This window comes from Oncorhynchus masou, chromosome 24 (assembly GCF_036934945.1).
Source record: "Oncorhynchus masou masou isolate Uvic2021 chromosome 24, UVic_Omas_1.1, whole genome shotgun sequence".
In the NCBI taxonomy this organism is placed as follows: domain Eukaryota; kingdom Metazoa; phylum Chordata; class Actinopteri; order Salmoniformes; family Salmonidae; genus Oncorhynchus; species Oncorhynchus masou.
This window is the reverse complement of record NC_088235.1, coordinates 39,437,169-39,455,304: the sequence shown is the minus strand read 5'-3', so window position 1 is coordinate 39,455,304 and position 18,136 is coordinate 39,437,169. Positions and strand designations below refer to the sequence as shown.

Genomic DNA, 18,136 nt, shown 5'->3' with positions numbered 1-18,136 from the left:
TTGGATTTCATTTCTTTGCCCTGCATATCCTTTTTTAAATTTATTATTGTTATGTTGACTGACGCATAATTTGTAAATAAATGCAAAGCCAAAACAAACAACCCAAATAAACTAATTCCCAAACTCGAGGCTTTTTTTGTTCTTAAAAGGAGCACACACATATATATAAAAAATGTTTGTTTTTTTAACCTAAGCAAGATAAAGTGATGTTACCTAAGCAAGATCATCCAATAAAGGAGTGGCCAACATCCTCCCTTCCCCAACCCATCCTCCCCTAGAGAGAGAAAGAATAAAGCACTGTGCAAGCTCTGCTTACACCAAATTTCCTTCCATCCAATCAGGCGTTCCCTGAGAGCTGACGGACAGGCCGGGCTGCCTATGAGGAGCCTGCAGGATGGGAGGAGGAGGGAGAATTTCGGCCACTCCGCCCCTTTAAAGCCCACCTCGCCACTCGGTCATGTGCCGCACATCAAACAGGAAGTGAACCAGGATTCCGACACCGAGTTGTCTCCCAACCAGAACTACACCTCCAGACCCTTCGACCACCTCTCTCTCTCTAGGTATGGTTCTCCATCCTGGGCCTCCAAGACCCACTTCGGGGCCCTCTTGAAGCTCCGGGCCAACAGCGGAGTCAGGGACCACCTCAAAGACCTACCGAGCCTGCTGGAGGCCGCGGGGCTCTTCAAGTCCCCCTCCTGTGGGAAGGCAATCCTCCAGGCCCGACGAGACCAGGGGCTCTCCCTTTCTCACTCCCCGCCCGTCGACCTCAAAATCCCCCAGGTGCGAGGCCTAGGAAGCCTGGGGGTGGACCTCTCCTGGGGCTCCCTGAGCTCTGATTCCTACAGCCTCCCTAGCCCCCACTGTGAGAACAGCCTCGGGAAGAGGCTTAGGTCCATCCTGCCCAAACACGGTCGCCGGGGAAGCAGTGGGGGTCTGGACGGTCCTGGAAGAGATGGGGAGTACTGGGGTTCATCTGATGCAGACCGCCCTGCCTCTGGGGGGCAGTACCCTACCTCTGACCCTGAGGCAGACCTCTGCAACAAGCAGCCGAGGAAGAAGAGGGGAAGATACCGTCAGTACAACACAGAGCTGCTAGAAGAAGCTATAGAAGTGGTTATGGGGGGGAAGATGAGCGTGTCCAAGGCTCAGACCGTCTATGGGATCCCTCACAGCACTCTGGAGTATAAAGTCAAGGAGCGCCTTGGCACCCTGAAACACCCGCCCAAGAAGAAGCTGAAGCTGATGAGCCACATGGAGGAACTGGAGGGTATGGAGGCCCCAGAGGGAAAAGAAGCTCTGGATGCACCCCTGGACCACCAGGAGACGCTGTGTGAGGGGAGACCGTCTGTGTCTGTGCCCAGAGAAAATGGCAGGGAGCTGCTCGGCACAGGCCTCTCACCAGACAAGTGATTTTATTAGGATCCCCATTTTCTGCTGCCAAGGTACTTGTTGATGACGCAGTACTTGTTGACGATGATGAGATGGTTTTTACCCAGACCAGGTAATCGTTTGCATTTGTCAGACAGTGGCAGTGACTGAGTCTATATAGTACACAAATAACCTGTTTTTGTATGTTGATTTTATTCCAAAAGCACTTATATTTACTCTGCTCAATCCTCTGAATCAATCTGACCTATTCATCTTAGGTCTTTAATTGTTTTAAAATATTTATAAAGCCTACTATGTGGCGGCTGTTCAAGTCAATCGGAAACTAGTGTCTCTCTTAACTCTCGAGCTTGCCCATAACCCTAGACATTGTTTAAAACACTCCGCATTTGAAATATGTTTTGGTTGTTTTTATGATTGTGCTGCTCTTTTTATACAGTATTTTAACTGTTCAACCTAAAACTTTGCTTTAGATACGGTGGCAAGTTAATCCTAAGCAGTACCCCAGTTACTACAGCACTTAGACCAGCGGTCTCCAACCCATGTCCTGGACAAGTACAGGATGTAGGGGTCTTATTCTAACCCAGCACTAAGATACCTGGTTCAATATAAACAAGGCCTTGGTAAGTGATTAGTTGTATCGTGTGCCAATGCTGGGCTGAAACAAAAGCCTGCACACCTTTAGCACCCAGGTTGGAGACACCAGAACATGTATTTGTTTGGGTCATTAGCATGATGCATGTTCAGCCCTCAACATGTTATTGGTTATGTAGAATCAAGGCTTGTTTGTTTTAAACTCCCTATTAATATTTAATATAAATAGGAAATTATTATTTATTATTTTACTTTGTGATCTTGAAGTTAAATGCTGGTGGACAGACTCTCTTTCCCTGTCACTGTTTAGCAAATGCACACCTGAGATTGAATAGACCAAACTGCAGCAAAAAGAATATGCGGTTGCAAGGATGCATGCAACCGTTGTCTACTACTGAATATCTTCATGTACATTTTGTATGTTTGTTTGTTGGGAGAACACATTCCCCTGTCCACAATTTCACCACCTTCTTAGTTACCAACCAAACCTCAGAACTAAACTCTCCAAAAGCACGCCAGATTACAACCACTCCGACATGTCACATTCTGCGGTTGTAGGAAGAATGGAACATTTTGTTACTTGTGTTCACTCGTAGCCTTCACCACAACTCAGGATAATGTTTGTGTGGGGCTGCAGTACTTGTCAGAATGCATATCTCGATCTTTATCAAAACTGTATATACTATGTTAGATATCTATACACAAACATACCTCTCTGATAGATATATAGCTTACTTATTTCCATGCCTCTTGTATCATCTGAAAAGGGGAAATCTAGTTTGTACATCCGCAAACAGACATTTTTGGGACGTCTTACCATTGACTGATATGTGCACCAACCTTTTCAGGTGTTCTCACAACCTACCTTTAACCGATCTCCATATAATTTATTTACCATTTGAGCCTTCTGGACATTCTTTCAATTTGAATCTGAGCACAACAAACTTCAGGTAGTCTCGTTACATCTAGGGATGACTGTCCCTACTTAATAGAAGGTAAAGACAAGGGACAGGTGGAAATGTTCATTCTTAAACTTTAATTTTTTATCTTCACTGTATTCCAAAAATGAATGATTTTATTTATCTTTTCCTGATCATATGTTAGATTGCAGCTTTTATAGTACCTTATTTCAATGCAGTAAATTGATGCGTCTCAAACAGGTTTTCACCATGTGGCACATAACACTAAGGAAATGATGTGGAGAAGTGTACAATATGCAGAAGCATAGATGGTCCGTTGCTGTTTCAACATCATGATGTTCTTAGATGACATCACATAGTTCCACCGACGCCATATTTGTTCCTCCGTGGTAATACCGACCAATAACTGTTTATGGAAATTTCAGAATTGTACACCAAGTTTACCTACCTAATTCTAGAATCGGAACTGGAATCCAAATGCTCATCGTAAATAGAATGCTTGGGAGCAGCAGCATGGTGTCTGGCTGGGAATTTGTCCAAACTACTCTGAGTATATATATGTATGCTACTACTCACCCTATCAACAGTTATACCTCAGTACATTCCAGAATGTTGGATCAAGCCCCTATGGTCCTTGTATCAGGCTTATATTACAGTACTTTATTACTGTCATCAGACAGGTGTTATTCGTACAGTTCTTGGAAATCTTTATAGATAAAGACACAGATGGTTTTCTAACTCTTAACCCAGTAAGTTCTTATGCAGCATTCTTGAGACTGGGCCAAAATCCAAACGTGAGATCCACACACATTGCCAACATTCATGTAAATCGTAAATGCCTTAGATGTAAATGAGATATTTACACAAGCATTTGAATTACGTGTGTTTTATCAAGTTGTATTTCGGCCTACAGTGAACACATAGGAATAATCTCTTTATTAAGAGTTTATAGCTAAAACTTCACTATCACATGAAATGCAGAAAACAAGAACCTTCCTCAGGCAAGGCTGGCCATACAGTGTCCTTTTCAGGTTTAAAAAAATAAAAGGTTTAAAAAGGACAATGTAGCATTTCAGAATCTCGGTGACATGTCCTTTAGTCTTATAGGTGGATATAAGGATGGTGACCACTAATTGGTGTGAATTTAATTCCTACTTTTAAATGTACATTGTATATAGATGGGTGGGTTGATTAGCAACAAAAATTGATGCGTGCGCAACCGTGGAGCAAAACTGTCAGGGTTGTTGATAACATGGGAACTACTTCCTCCCCCAAATCTTTATTGAAAACATAAATAAATGTGTACAATGAGCACTTGTCTCTCAAATACGTTGTTATATGTTGGTTAGCTAACTGGCTAGTTTTTGCCATATTAGCATAGACGTGAAGAGTCAAAACACCTCAAAACAAGACGTGGTATCAATAACAAGATAGAACAAGCCACCTACAACTCTCCACACGGCAGCTTCTTGTTATTGTTGCTAGCTATCTGACCATCCAGAATCACAACAAACTGACTTCTGCCCCATTGACGCACGTGCATAGTTTTTGTGACGTCAGCTAACCCATCTATATGCAGAATCTTTTGATGACCTTGCAAACTGACTGTGATCAACATGAATAGCCATATAGTTAACCCACAAGTCCAGGCATATGCTTCACAGGAGTTACAATGGAATTTTTTTAAGTTAATTTTTATTGAAATTGGTAATCAGAAATTAATCAAATTGGCATCTTTTTTGTTTTGTTTTTGAGGGTGAGTCCATTTAGTAGCGGACGGGTCACAAAGAAAAAAAGTAAATGACTTTAATCAGAGTAAACTAACATTTTGAGTTGCAAGGCTTTTCTGGGTAACCATGGAGCCTTGGTCCTAGGTAATTGCCTGCCATTTAAAAAATACATTGCCATTTTAGGTCCAAATACTGATCCAAGATTACACTATTTGGAGAGAAACAATTCCAGGTTTAGTTTTTCCAGCTCTGTTTTGTTATTAGCATTTTGCATGCTATCTGTTCTTGCATGATACAAAACAAGTGAGACTCGTGTTAATACCACGTAACTGTGGTGTATGTCTTTTAATGTTGAAATAACACAAATCTACAGTAGCAAATCTGTTGGTTTCTACTACCTCATTTCTAGAAAAGGACTGACCCTCTTCTCAAATGAATATATAACTTTGAGGCAGTGGTGTACGGATGTAGCAACATCCCAGAAACACAAGCCAGGGATATGGGCAAAAGCGCTCTTGCAGTCCAGGTTGATGTGCTTAAATCTGCTAGATATTTGTTGACTTGCTGCTTTAGATATATGCCATAATCATGCTATTGTTGTCATCAGTTTAGTGATTTGCCACCCATGGCCTGTCGGGTCCATTCAGCTACCGAATAATTGATGTTTTGAGATGACTTGAAAACAACTTGGCAAAGGTTGAAATGAGCAAGAATGTTCTTGGATAAGGTGGTTCTATGAGACTACTGAACATGAAGAACTGTGATTTTAAATCCTTTTGTGAATAATTCAAGGTTCCGTAAAAGTTTTGTGCACCCTGCTTGACTCTATGTTAAAGGTGAAGAAGTGTTAGATGTACTGTGGTGATTGGGTTTTGGATGTTAGGTAAGTGTTTCTACTGATGTTGTGTTTTTGAGTATCTTGTAGCCATTCTTCCCAATTAGTCAGACATTTGATTTGAACCTACACACTTAACACATAGATGACACAAGATTTGCAGACCCTTCAAGTCAATGTGAAGATTTATCTTGACATGATAGATGTTGTAGTTCTTTGACTCATGCCATATTTTAGGAGAGAACGATGCTTCTCCTAACTTAAATAGCCCTGAATGTAAACAGTTTTAACACTAATTCTACCAAACTATACTCAGAGACAGATTTTACAGATGCATATATAAAACTAGTCGTGTGTGTGTGTATACATACAAATAACTATATTGCTTATTGGTACATAGTATAGTTATATTTAGCTCTTATCACAGATTCAGGGAAGTACAGCTGAGATGTCAACTACTTTCTCATTTTCCATTCTGTTTTGACTGGATGTTGACGAGGTTTACGTCTATGGTTGCCATAGTGAAAGCGGTCTTCAAATAGGCCTTTGATTAAAGACAGTGTGCTGATGTGTACATACAGTATGTATATAGTATACTGAAAAGGTGGGGTTTGAGGTTATTGTAAATGCTTTGTCTGCTTTTTCGAGTTTATTTGAATAGCAATGGCACTCCTGAGCGCAGACTACTGTTCTGTAATATTTGAACGTATAAAAGCTACTTCTATTAATGAAACTTAAATACCTTTTTTATATTTAGGAAAGTGTATGAAGGAATTAGATTTTGCATGATTGCCGGTATGTGGATTGAAGGCAGCACGTGTTGTATTGTTGGCTATGTGAAGTGGAATTGGTTGAATCCTGTAGCTGAAGGATTCGTTGAAAACACGGAAGTGTATGCAAGGCAAATTTTTGTCACAGACAAACTTTGAGACTAGAATTCTTAGTCAAATCTGGCCATGATCTATACAGTGGCCTACTTTAAGATTTGTGTAACTAACTTATATATATATACCATGTGTTCTTAATGTTTGCTAAATCATTTTTACTCACTATGAATTCTAAGGTAAATAACACGGATATATATATATATATATAATGAAGTGTTTGAAATATCTGTCCCTTCTGTTGTTGCTGTCATTGTCTCTTGCTCTATTTCTGCTTGTCTCCCCCATCCTTTTTCCTTTTTGTTGAGAAGACACGTGTGAATTGTCATTTACATATTCATATTATTGTGGTCAGATATTAACTCCCCAATTTTGAAAGAAAAGTGGAGAGAGACATGGAAACCCTCAGGGACAAAACACACACCCCTCACTCCTTCAGGTACTGTCTATACACTTAGGCATAGCAGGGATTTGAAGTCCTGTAAACAAAATCCAACACACCAAAAATGGGTCAGAGACTAGTTTAGGCTAAACCGTGGCTGTTTCAGTTTAGCTTATTTATTTTTTAAGTCGCATGTGGATTGTTTTTTGGCTTTTTGCACAATTATTCTTTGACTTAAGGTGGTCCTGTGTTTGAGCCAAAACATCCAATTTTATCTCTGTGGTTTTTATTTTTTATCATTTTAAAACGCAATGAATGTCTATGTAAACTCAGTTCAGGTAAGATGTTAGCCAAACATGGTTTTTAAGCTGCATTTATGTCTCCAGCCCACAGTGCCTCAGACACCATAGTTATCACACTACGTTGATAATTAACTACTGTTTAACAGAATACATTTGGACCTACTCTCTGAGCATCTGTGGAAAATGTGAAACATTGAAGAGAAGAAAAAAATGCATTCAATCATCCATTTTGGTAGGCCTAATTTAAAAACTGGTGTAGATTGACACTGCGTTTTAGTCAAACATCTTCTGATTAACACAGTTATTCTAATGCAAGTGCAATGTATAATTTAAAAAAAAAATTGTGTGATTTGTTGGGAAGATTTATTTTGTTGGATGTTCTCTTTGAGCAATCATTTCTGTCTCTCTAAGCCCTTCTGATTTAGAGCTCTGCTTGGTAGCCTATATGTTGCTACTTATCTTTGGTTTGACAGCTCTACGGCTTTTACATTAAGACTGTACTATATTGAGTCTGTAATAGCAAGTTATTCCTTTTAAAACTTTTGAAAACAGCCCTTTTTAGTCCTATGCTGTGGTCTATTTGGGATGACTTGCAATGCTGGGACATTATACTTCAAACAGAGGACGGAGGGACTTATGAAATGTTTTCTCTTTTATATATATATATATATATATATTTTATCTTATTTCCAGACTTAGTGTCCTATAAGCAATTCAGTTTCTTTTTTTTGAAATACCTAATTCAGTAGTCAAGACAAAAACATGAAATAAAACTATTTGTTTGGTTAATGTGGTCAGATGCTCAGATAGCAGGTACACCTAAGTCTAACTAGACCTCATTTCAGTAATTGCCATTTACAGTTTGGCAGACTCAAGACTTAAATTTTTCTACTGTAATTTATGAATGTTTTTTTCTTTTTGTATTATGTTATTAGAACTTCTTGGCTATGGTCAATTGTCTTTCTAGTACAGAGGACTTAATCAGTAAGTTAATTTGATTGCACATGTACATTTTCCAATTTTGAATGCAATTTTGATTTAATAACTTGACTAATAAAATATGCTATGTAATCTTTTAAGTGAAGTGGTTATGATCTTGATTTTATGTATGTTGCATTGAACCTGGGGCACTAATGATTAATTGTCTTTGTGCATGTGTAAGAATTTACTCAATGTATCCTGTAAGGAAAAAACGCCATTTTGAAAAAGATCAGCTGTAACAGGTCATTCACTGGATGAAATAATCACTTTTCAAAATCACCTATTCTTCTAATAAATGTTATTGTGAAAATAAATTCTCTGTCGTCTTTTTCAACCAAAACACTTTTAGCGTAGTATTTTAAAAAACTTTCAAGTAAAAACAATGTTTTGCCACTAAATGGTGGATGAATGTGCACTGTACAAAACATTAGGAACACCTTCCTAATATTGAGTTGCACCCACTTTTGCCCTGAGTACAGCCTCAATTTGTCGGGGGATGGACTAAAAGGTGTTGAAAGTGTTTGTTGTAATGGTTCCACGTTCATTCTATAGATCAGGTGTTCCCAAACTGGGTAAGTGCAATGCCGTCGGGGGTACGCCAAGAATAAGTGTGATTCACTTTTTTCCCCCCATTTTCAACCAGTCCATTTTATATTTTCCAATGGGCTATACATTTTTTCTGGCCTAAGTAGCCTTGTTTCACTGCCAAAAATATGAAACCATCTAGTGTTCAGTGAAATAACAACACAATGTCAAATACAGGTAGCCAAGTCAAATAATTAACATCCAATCACATTAACTGAATTCCACTAACGGCCTGTATGTAGCCAATCGTAGCTGCTGCTCATGGTATCTGTACTGATGGCTCACAAGCCATGACTGAGACATAGTGGAGTGGTAACGCGCGTGCAAGCAGTTGCTGCTGACGCCACTTGGGTACACTACAACATCCACCGAGAGGCTCTCGGGTACACTACAACATCCACTGAGAGGCTCTTGCTGCCAAATGAATGCCTGACTGCTTGAAAGATGTTTTGGACACTACAGTGAAAATGGTTAACTTTGTTAAAGCAAGGCCCCTGAACTCTCGTGTATTTCCTGCACTATGCAATGATATGGGCAGCGACCATGTAACGCTTTAACGACATACAGAAGTGCGCTGGTTATCAAGGAGCATAATATTGACACTTAAAAAATTGAGACAACTTCAAGCTCTTCTTTACTGACCCATCATTTTCACTTGTCTGATCACTTGCACGATGCGTTCCTCACCCAAATGGCCTCTGGGTGATGGTTTTTTCTCACCTGAATGATCTGAATATAGGATGACAGGGACTCTTCACAACTATACTCAATATGCAGGACAAAATTGAGGCTATGATTAAGAAGTTGGAGCTCTTCTCTGTCTGAATTAACAAGGACAACACACAGGTCTTTCCATCATTGTATGATTTTTTTTGTGTGTGTAAATTATCTCAAGCTTACGGACAATGTGATATAGCGAAGCACCTGAGTGAGCTGGGGTACGCAATTACACAGGTACTTTCCCAAAACGGACGACACAAACAACTGAATTCGTTATCCCTTTCCTGCCTCCAGTCCACTTACTGATATCTGAACAAGAGAGCCTCATCGAAATTGCAGCAAGCGGTTCTGTGAAAATTGAATTTAATCAGAAGCCACCGCCAGGTTTCTGGATCGGGCTGCAGTCAGAGTATCCTGCCTTGGCAAATCACGTTAAGACACTGATGCCCTTTGCAACCACATACTTACAGTGCCTTGCGAAAGTATTCGGCCCCCTTGAACTTTGCGACCTTTTGCCACATTTCAGGCTTCAAACATAAAGATATAAAACTGTATTTTTTTGTGAAGAATCAACAAGTGGGACACAATCATGAAGTGGAATGACATTTATTGGATATTTCAAACTTTTTTAACAAATCAAAAACTGAAAAATTGGGCGTGCAGAATTATTCAGCCCCTTTACTTTCAGTGCAGCAAACTCTCTCCAGAAGTTCAGTGAGGATTTCTGAATGATCCAATGTTGACCTAAATGACTAATGATGATAAATACAATCCACCTGTGTGTAATCAAGTCTCCATATAAATGCACCTGCACTGTGATAGTCTCAGAGGTCCGTTAAAAGCGCAGAGAGCATCATGAAGAACAAGGAACACACCAGGCAGGTCCGAGATACTGTTGTGAAGAAGTTTAAAGCCGGATTTGGATACAAAAAGATTTCCCAAGCTTTCAACATCCCAAGGAGCACTGTGCAAGTGATAATATTGAAATGGAAGGAGTATCAGCAAATCTACCAAGACCTGGCCGTCCCTCTAAACTTTCAGCTCATACAAGGAGAAGACTGATCAGAGATGCAGCCAAGAGGCCCATGATCACTCTGGATGAACTGCAGAGATCTACAGCTGAGGTGGGAGACTCTGTCCATAGGACAACAATCAGTTGTATATTGCACAAATCTGGCCTTTATGGAAGAGTGGCAAGAAGAAAGCCATTTCTTAAAGATATCCATAAAAAGTGTTGTTTAAAGTTCGCCACAAGCCACCTGGGAGACACACCAAACGTGGAAGAAGGTGCTCTGGTCAGATGAAACCAAAATTGAACTTTTTGGCAACAATGCAAAACGTTATGTTTGGCGTAAAAGCATCACAGCTCATCACCCTGAACACACCATCTCCACTGTCCCATTCCTCCACTGAGGAATGGGAAAAAACTTCAGTCTCTCGATGTGCAAAACTGATAGACATACCCCAAGCGACTTACAGCTGTAATCGCAGCAAAAGGTGGCGCTACAAAGTATTAACTTAAGGGGGCTGAATAAAATTGCACGCCCAATTTTTCAGTTTTTGATTTGTTAAAAAAGTTTGAAATATCCAATAAATGTCGTTCCACTTCATGATTGTGTCCCACTTGTTGTTGATTCTTCACAAAAAAAATACAGTTTTATATCTTTATGTTTGAAGCCTGAAATGTGGCAAAAGGTCGCAAAGTTCAAGGGGGCCGAATACTTTCGCAAGGCACTGTATGTGGGAATGGATTCTTGGCCCTCACTAGCATGACAACTAAATACAGGCACAGACTGTGTGGACAATTATTTAAGACTGAGACTCTCTCCAATACAACCCAACTTTGCAGAGTTATTATTTGTGCCCTGGTCCTATAAGAGCTCTTTGTCTCTTCCCGTGAGCCGGGTTGTGACAACTCGCACTCATTCTTGTGTGTGTGTGTGGCAGGCTTACTTACAATGATGACAAAAACAACATTTGAGAGTGCACTGACCCTGGTGCTAGAGGGGGTATGCAACTGGAGGTTGACTGTTTTGAAGGGGTACGGGACTATTAAAAGTTTGGAACCACTGCTATAGATGAATGGAAAGAATTTTAGAGGATATCCAGGCCTGCTGGAAATGCTGACATGGACAAGTGAAATCAATGTTTGTTTTGGGTTTTACTAAAACTGAAACGAACAATGAATTATGGATCAATTGCTGTTCCCCATTTTTATGTCTAATTTTTTCCCTAGCACAAACGATTCATTTTGTGCATATATTATGACGACATTTTGTGAAATTTTTATTAGATTTGGACAGTTTTTGGCTGTGCGGGCACATTTTGTTTTTCTCTCAAGGCAAGCCGAAGTTGATAGCCGACGTCAACGCCTCATAGTCAGCGTTTGGTCAGATACAAAATTGCACACACCGACAGCTTCATTGCATTTTGGTACACCAGAATTACATTAATGTCCAATGAAACACAACGTTTTCCTTGCAGCATTGTTTTGCAGAGGCAGTTGCAGTGCGTTCTGTGTGGTGGATACGTTGGATTTATCAAACGTAGGCGTCAAACTGTATGCGCGGACCACTTGACAGAAATGGTACAAGGTGAATGTTGAACTTGTGTTGCATACATATCCAAATGATGCTGCGTACCATTTTGCACAAGGACGCTGTAGGTGTGTTCGAAGCATAAGCTAGTCAAAATTAATGACCTATTTGTTCGATTAATTCAGACTATTTTGCTGATGTGTAGACTGGCTTTTTAAGGGAGTATGCGAGCACACACTTTCGGCTAACCAAGCTTGGAAAGACGCCAGAACTGAAGCATGCTAACATCTTTAGCGTTTTCATGATAACATTTCTTACTGAACTATAGAAAAACAATTTATTTTTATGGGTGTTGTGAATACTTTATTAATCTCCATACCACTGTATACCTTAATGTATTGATCCCACTGTATGACAACATTTTAAGAACCTATAGCTATCGTAACTCTCATTATGGTCCATGTGGTTATAACCTGACTTATTTTTTTTTCTTTCTAATAGTTTCCATAGATGTTTTTATATGCTTTTGGAAAATTATAAGTCTACATTTTATATTCATGACATTAAATATAAACATCCTTGTACTGTTTGTCTTGCAGTGAATGTCTGGAGCTGAGTCCAGTGAAGGCCAGGGACCTCCAGTCCACCACGCTGGAGCAGTTCATGACGAAGCTGTGTCTGCATCACCAGAGGCAGATTGTTGACGCTCTGGGCTTCCTACAGACAGAGGTCGGTATAGGCATTGCTCTCATTGTGTATTTTCAATTCAGTACATTTGAATAGATCATTTCTGATTGCTTTTCAGGGACAATAACTAACAAACCAGAGGACGCAGATGCCTAATACATTAACCTCTTGAAACTAGGGGGCACTTTTTTATTTTTGGAAAAATAACGTTCCCAAAGTAAACGGGCTATTTTTCAGAACCAGAAAATAGAATATGCATATAATTGACAGCTTAGGATAGAAAACACCCTAAACTTTCCAATACTATAAAATATTGTCTGTGAGTATAACAGAACTGATAGCCTGAGAAAGCCTGAGAAAAATCCAATCAGGAAGTGACTCTTATTTTGAAACCTCTGTGTTCCTATGCATCCCGATTGACCATTGAAAGAGATATCAACCAGATTCCGTTTTCTATGGCATCCCTAATGTGTCTACAGCCTTTAGACATAGTTTCAGGCTTTTATTTTGAAGAATGAGCGGGAACGACCACATTACGTAAGTGGTCAGATGGTGGCTCTTAGAGTGATTTGTGCGCAAAAGACAAAGGTGGCCATTGTTACTCCCGGTCCTAGTGAAAAGCCAACTGTCCCGGTTGATATATTATCGAATAGATATTTGAAAAGCTCCTTGAGGATTGATTCTAAAAAAGGTTTGCCATGTTTCTGTCGACATTATGGACATAATTTTGAATTTTTGCGTGACCACTATTTCCGGTGGATTCCTGGGCATAACGCATCAAACTAACGGAGGTATTTGGATATAAAAAATATCTTTATGGAACAAAAGGAACATTTGCTGTCTAACTGGGAGTCTCGTGAGTGAAAACATCTGAAGATCATCAAATGTAAACGGTTAATTTGATTGCTTTTCTGATTTTCATTACCAAGCTTCCTGATGCTAAGTGGACGCAATGCTATAATAGGCCATACATAAACTTGCTTTCGCTGTAAAGCATAATTTCAAAATCTGAGACGACAGGGTGATTTAACAACAGGCTAAGCTGTATTTCAAAATAATTCACTTGTGATTTCATGAATATGAATATTTTCTAGTAATATTTTTTGACTGTTGCACTATGCTATTCAGCGGCTGCTTTATGACAATTCTCCCGGAGCCGGTAGGGGTAGTTCTAAGAGCAAAAAGATACAGCCTGGAAGTTAGAGACTAAGGCTCTGTGGCGTGAATATGTTTTGTCTATGTAATAACTAAGTTACGGTACTGAATAACCTCATTGTTCTCTTTGTTATAGGTCAAGACTATATCCTCCTCCAGCACATCACCAGCCTCTGCCTTCAAAACCTCTTGCTCAGTCAAGCACGGCGCCCTTCAGGGTCCTAGTCCTGAACCCTGCCTGGAGAAGGGGAGAACTGTCCAGAAACTTCCCATGGCTTCCACTCCCAAAGGACTGGTGGAGGGGGGAGAGACAGTTGGTACCAGGAGTAGCAGGTTGGCAGCCCGAGAGCAGACCCCTGAGACTGATGTGTCTAGAAATGTATCTGGGGCCGCTGGGCCAGCCTTAGATTTCCGTAAATCTGGCCCAGGGGAGTCTAAGGCTTTGGCAAACCTTCTCAGAAGCACAGAGGACGGTGAGAGTAAACCTCTTAGTGACCATGCTCCACTAAAGATCAAAATCATGAAGTCCAGCAGCCTGGCTGATGGTAAGAAGCTGTCCTGTGTGCTCACCACCTCTCTTCCTGCTCTCGCGGGTACTATGGATAAACAGCAGGGCAATTCTGACTCTTCAATCAGAGCAGATAGTTACAGCGATGGCCCCAGCTCCTCTGTGAAAAGGCACAATGATGTTAATCATCCAATAAGACAAAGAGGCTCCTTTGGACGTACCAGAGATACGCTGGTCAAACAGAGTCTACCCCAAAAGACCCCCACCATCATACCCCCAGTTTCCCCCAGGACAGCAAGGAAGACCTTGAAGGGGTCTTCCTACCATCGGCCTAGGGACGCTTCTTCGCTGTGTCAGTTTGTAACCGACCCAGATCTCGGCCACTGCGACATTGTCTACATTGACAAACCAATCACAGACTGTTTCCAGAAATGGCAGCACCGTCGGTTCCCGCGAAACAACGCCAGGAAAAGCACCAGAGGTCACATGTACGTGGAGGAGATGTGGGAGCTGAAGACTGTCCGTACATTAGCCAGAAAGTCCGCCCGCAACTATAGTGGCAACTCTCTCACTCCAATGCCAGATCTCAACACTCTGGTCACCCCTAAACAGCTGCTTGGCAAGCCTGAGGGTGTACCTCTTGTGGATATGCCCTTCATTGGAGGTATTTTAGAGACGGTCAGTCAGAGAACTCCCTCGGAGCATTCAGCTGAAAGGGAGTTGGCTGGGGATGTAGAGACTGCAGCAACATCAGCCAGTGAGGTGGAGCTAATCGTTGAGACTAATCAGACAGACCAGAGTCTATGCAAAGAACAGACTGCCCCTCCATCTCCTTCACAGTGTCCCCCAGTGGAGAATGAGCAGAGTGCAGGGACAGACTCAGAGCAGCCACGGCTGAGTGTAGCACCAGATAGTCTAGCTCGTACTGTGGTTGAGACCGCACATCAGGATTTAAACAGTGTTATTAATGACATCGTTTTGAGTGAAAGCCCAGAGCAGGTGGTGATGGGGAAAGATGTGAACCCATCACATAAGACATCAGAAGAAGCTGAGCTTGTCCAGGATCAGCTGCAGAGTGTGCCAGAGGGCCAGAACATAATCTCTGATACCCAACAAAAGGAATCTGAATCCCCGAGCCCTTCCATGGAGAGCACTGGAAACAAGGAGGAAAATGAGGTAGTGAGTGCAAGTGCAATTGGTAAAGAACAGGCCGAGCCACTGGAACCTCAGAGTCCAGTTTACCAGAAACCATCTGAGGGCTCTGGAGGAGAAGTTGGCACTGAGGTTCCCACAGAGAGTGAAAGGATGGAGGTGCAGGAAACGGGCAAGGTTGAACCAGACTGGGCTCCAGGTGACGGCAACAATGTGCCTGAAGAGAAAAGGACAGATGCTGATTCGTTCTCTAAAAAGGCAGATGAGGCAGTTGTGAAACAATCACCTCCAAGGTGTTCTGAAAAACAGGGTATTCCAGCACGGGTGATTCCTTCAAAGGTGAAGGAAGCTGCAGTGATTGAGACCGAGAATATGATTATATGTGGATATGTGAATGGTAGACCTATAGCGCAGTCTGACAGATGTTTGCGTGAACGGCCAGCTAAAAACACCCCAGAGTCTACTCCTACGAAGACTAAACGCCCCACTAAGACCTCTCTGAAACAATCCGAGAAACCTTCTGAGAACATGCCAGAAATTCCTCAAGTCTCATGCCCTCCAGCCGAACTGATCAAAATCCCTGTGTCCAAACATCCCACAAAAACCTTTAAAGCAACTCAGAACCTGCCTGACACGCAGACCCCTGTGGAAGCGAGCCAGATCACGTCTGATGCTGTTGCCTCGCCCCTCCTTCCTGTCGCCTCGCCCCTCCTTCCTGTCGCCTCGCCCCCCCTCCCTGTCGCCCCGGCCCCCCTCCCTGTCGCCTCGGGCCCCCTCCCTGTCGCCTCGGTACCCCTCCCTGTCGCCTCGGCCCCCCTCCCTGTCGCCTCGGCCCCCCTCCCTGTCGCCTCGCCACCCCTCCCTGTCGCCTCGCCCCCCCTCCCTGTCGCCTCGACCCCCTCCCTGTCGCCTCGCCCCCCTCCCTGTCGCCCCGCCCTCCCTCCCTGTCGCCCCGGCCCACCTCCCTGTCGCCTCGCCCCCCCTCCCTGTTGCCCCGGCTCCCCTCCCTGTTGCCTCGCCCCCCCTCCCTGTCGCCTCGCCTCTTCTACCTGTTGCCTCACTTCTCCTCCCTGTAGCCTCCCCTCCCCTCCTAGTTGCCGTTACTTTCATTGTCCCCCCAGAACCATCTACCTCCCTCCCACTCTCCTGCATCAAGTTTAACCCTCCCCTCCCTGTTACCTCTCCTCTTCTTCCTATCGTCCCCAGTGCAGTCACCCAGAGCTCCAAAGAGCTGAAAGTTGCAAGAGCTCAGCCAGCTCCAAAACCCAAACCCAGCAAGACACAGAACACTGCAGTGGAAACTAGGGTGCAAACTAGACCAAAGCTCAGGTCGTCAATGGTGGTAGTAGCAAAGGAGGTTGAAGAGGTTGTGAGTCTGCAAGTTAGCAATGAGGTTTCTGCTCTCACAAAGGGTACAAGCATTAAAAAGAGTGAGGCGCAAGCACATAGTAGTCCACTAAGACACAAAATAATTCCCCAAAAGGAAGGAGAACAAAGCAAATTGGCTCCATCTGAGGGAGAACCAAGCAAATTGACTTCCCTGAAGAATTCAGAGGAACCAGCTTTGCTGAAGAAGGCAGAGGCACCAACTTCAATGGATAGCAAAATTCTATCTGGAGATTTCAGCAAGTCTTCCATCAGCAGTGCTTTAGACAGACCTGGGCGAATGCCATTGAGGAGTGAGAGTAGTAAAACTGAAGTGGCCAGCCAGTCCATTACCCCGACAATTCCACCGACTGCGGTGGAGAACAGAAAGTCCGCTTTGAGAGTCCAGAGGTCACCCATGTCCTCAACCAGTGCTCCAATCACAGCTGAGAGTGGGGTGGCATCTTCCATGAGGCTGAAATCCTCAGTGAGACTCTCATCACCCATTAAGGTTAAGGTCAAACCTGAGAGGATAATCAAGTCTCCACTAAGGGATTCTCATTTGCTGGTCAGTTCTCCTCTTCCCTCCAGCTTAGACACTCCTCTCCTCCTGCCCAAACTGGAGCCCCCAGTACAGTCTCGACACAAGTTCCTGGAATTACTAGACATAGAGGAAAACCAACAGAAAATATCTACTCTCAACACCAGGTTCGATAAGATGCATAGAGGCTGGGTCCAGATAGACAAAGAGGGACAACCAACGCCCAGACACAAGAACAAGGCAGACAGACAGGCAGCGATATGGAAGAGCAAGCGCCGGGTCCGCAAGCCCAAGTCTTCGGAGCACCAGAGGTACTCCCTTGTCCAGATGCTTTTCAAGAATGATTTGGACCTAGCCAGTATCTGCCGCTGGTACATGGAGTCAACAGAAACCCAATCAATGGTCATCGTAAAGAAGGTGAACACACGTCTTCTCTCTGAGACCCAGCTGCTCTTCCCCGGTATGTCCCAAGGGCTGTCCAAAGGGGTCTTCCCTAGCCTGCAAGCCGAGCGCTTGAAGAAACACTTGAAGAAGTTTGCCATCGCTTCCCCTGTGAAGAGCAACCCTAAGAGCCAGAAGCTGATTGCTAAAGCCCTGGAGCAGGAGGTCAGTACAAGTACGCCCAAAGGGAAGGAGAAGAGAGAGCTGACCACGGCCACCCGGATCTCCACCAAAGCCTATCTCTCCTCTGCAGAGGCACAGGCAACCGACGGCCAGAAGGCCTCAGCGAAGGCCAAGAACCCAGCCAGTGCTCGGATCCTGCGGAAGTACTCCAATATTCGTGAGAAGATGCAAGGTCAACAAAGCTCCAAGAAGCCAAAAGGGGCCCCAAGAAAAGTGATCAAAGCTTCCAAAGTCAAACCCTCTAAAGC

General features: G+C 42.9%; 1 protein-coding gene across 2 annotated transcripts in view; it reads left to right on the top strand.

Moving 5' to 3' along the window:
* LOC135512161 (ligand-dependent corepressor-like) overlaps positions 1–16,526 on the top strand; it is a 42,004-nt gene extending 25,478 nt beyond the window's left edge. The window contains exons 7-8 of one of the 2 annotated variants that reach the window (XM_064933879.1): positions 12,456–12,585; positions 13,835–16,526. In XM_064933879.1, the coding sequence (XP_064789951.1) occupies positions 12,456–12,585; positions 13,835–16,519 (2,815 nt within the window). In that variant the 3' untranslated portion in view covers positions 16,520–16,526. Of the gene's footprint in view, positions 1–341; positions 8,318–12,455; positions 12,586–13,834 lie in introns of those variants that run through there. The other variant, XM_064933880.1, reaches the window with a different exon arrangement.
* Positions 16,527–18,136: the final 1,610 nt, after the last annotated feature.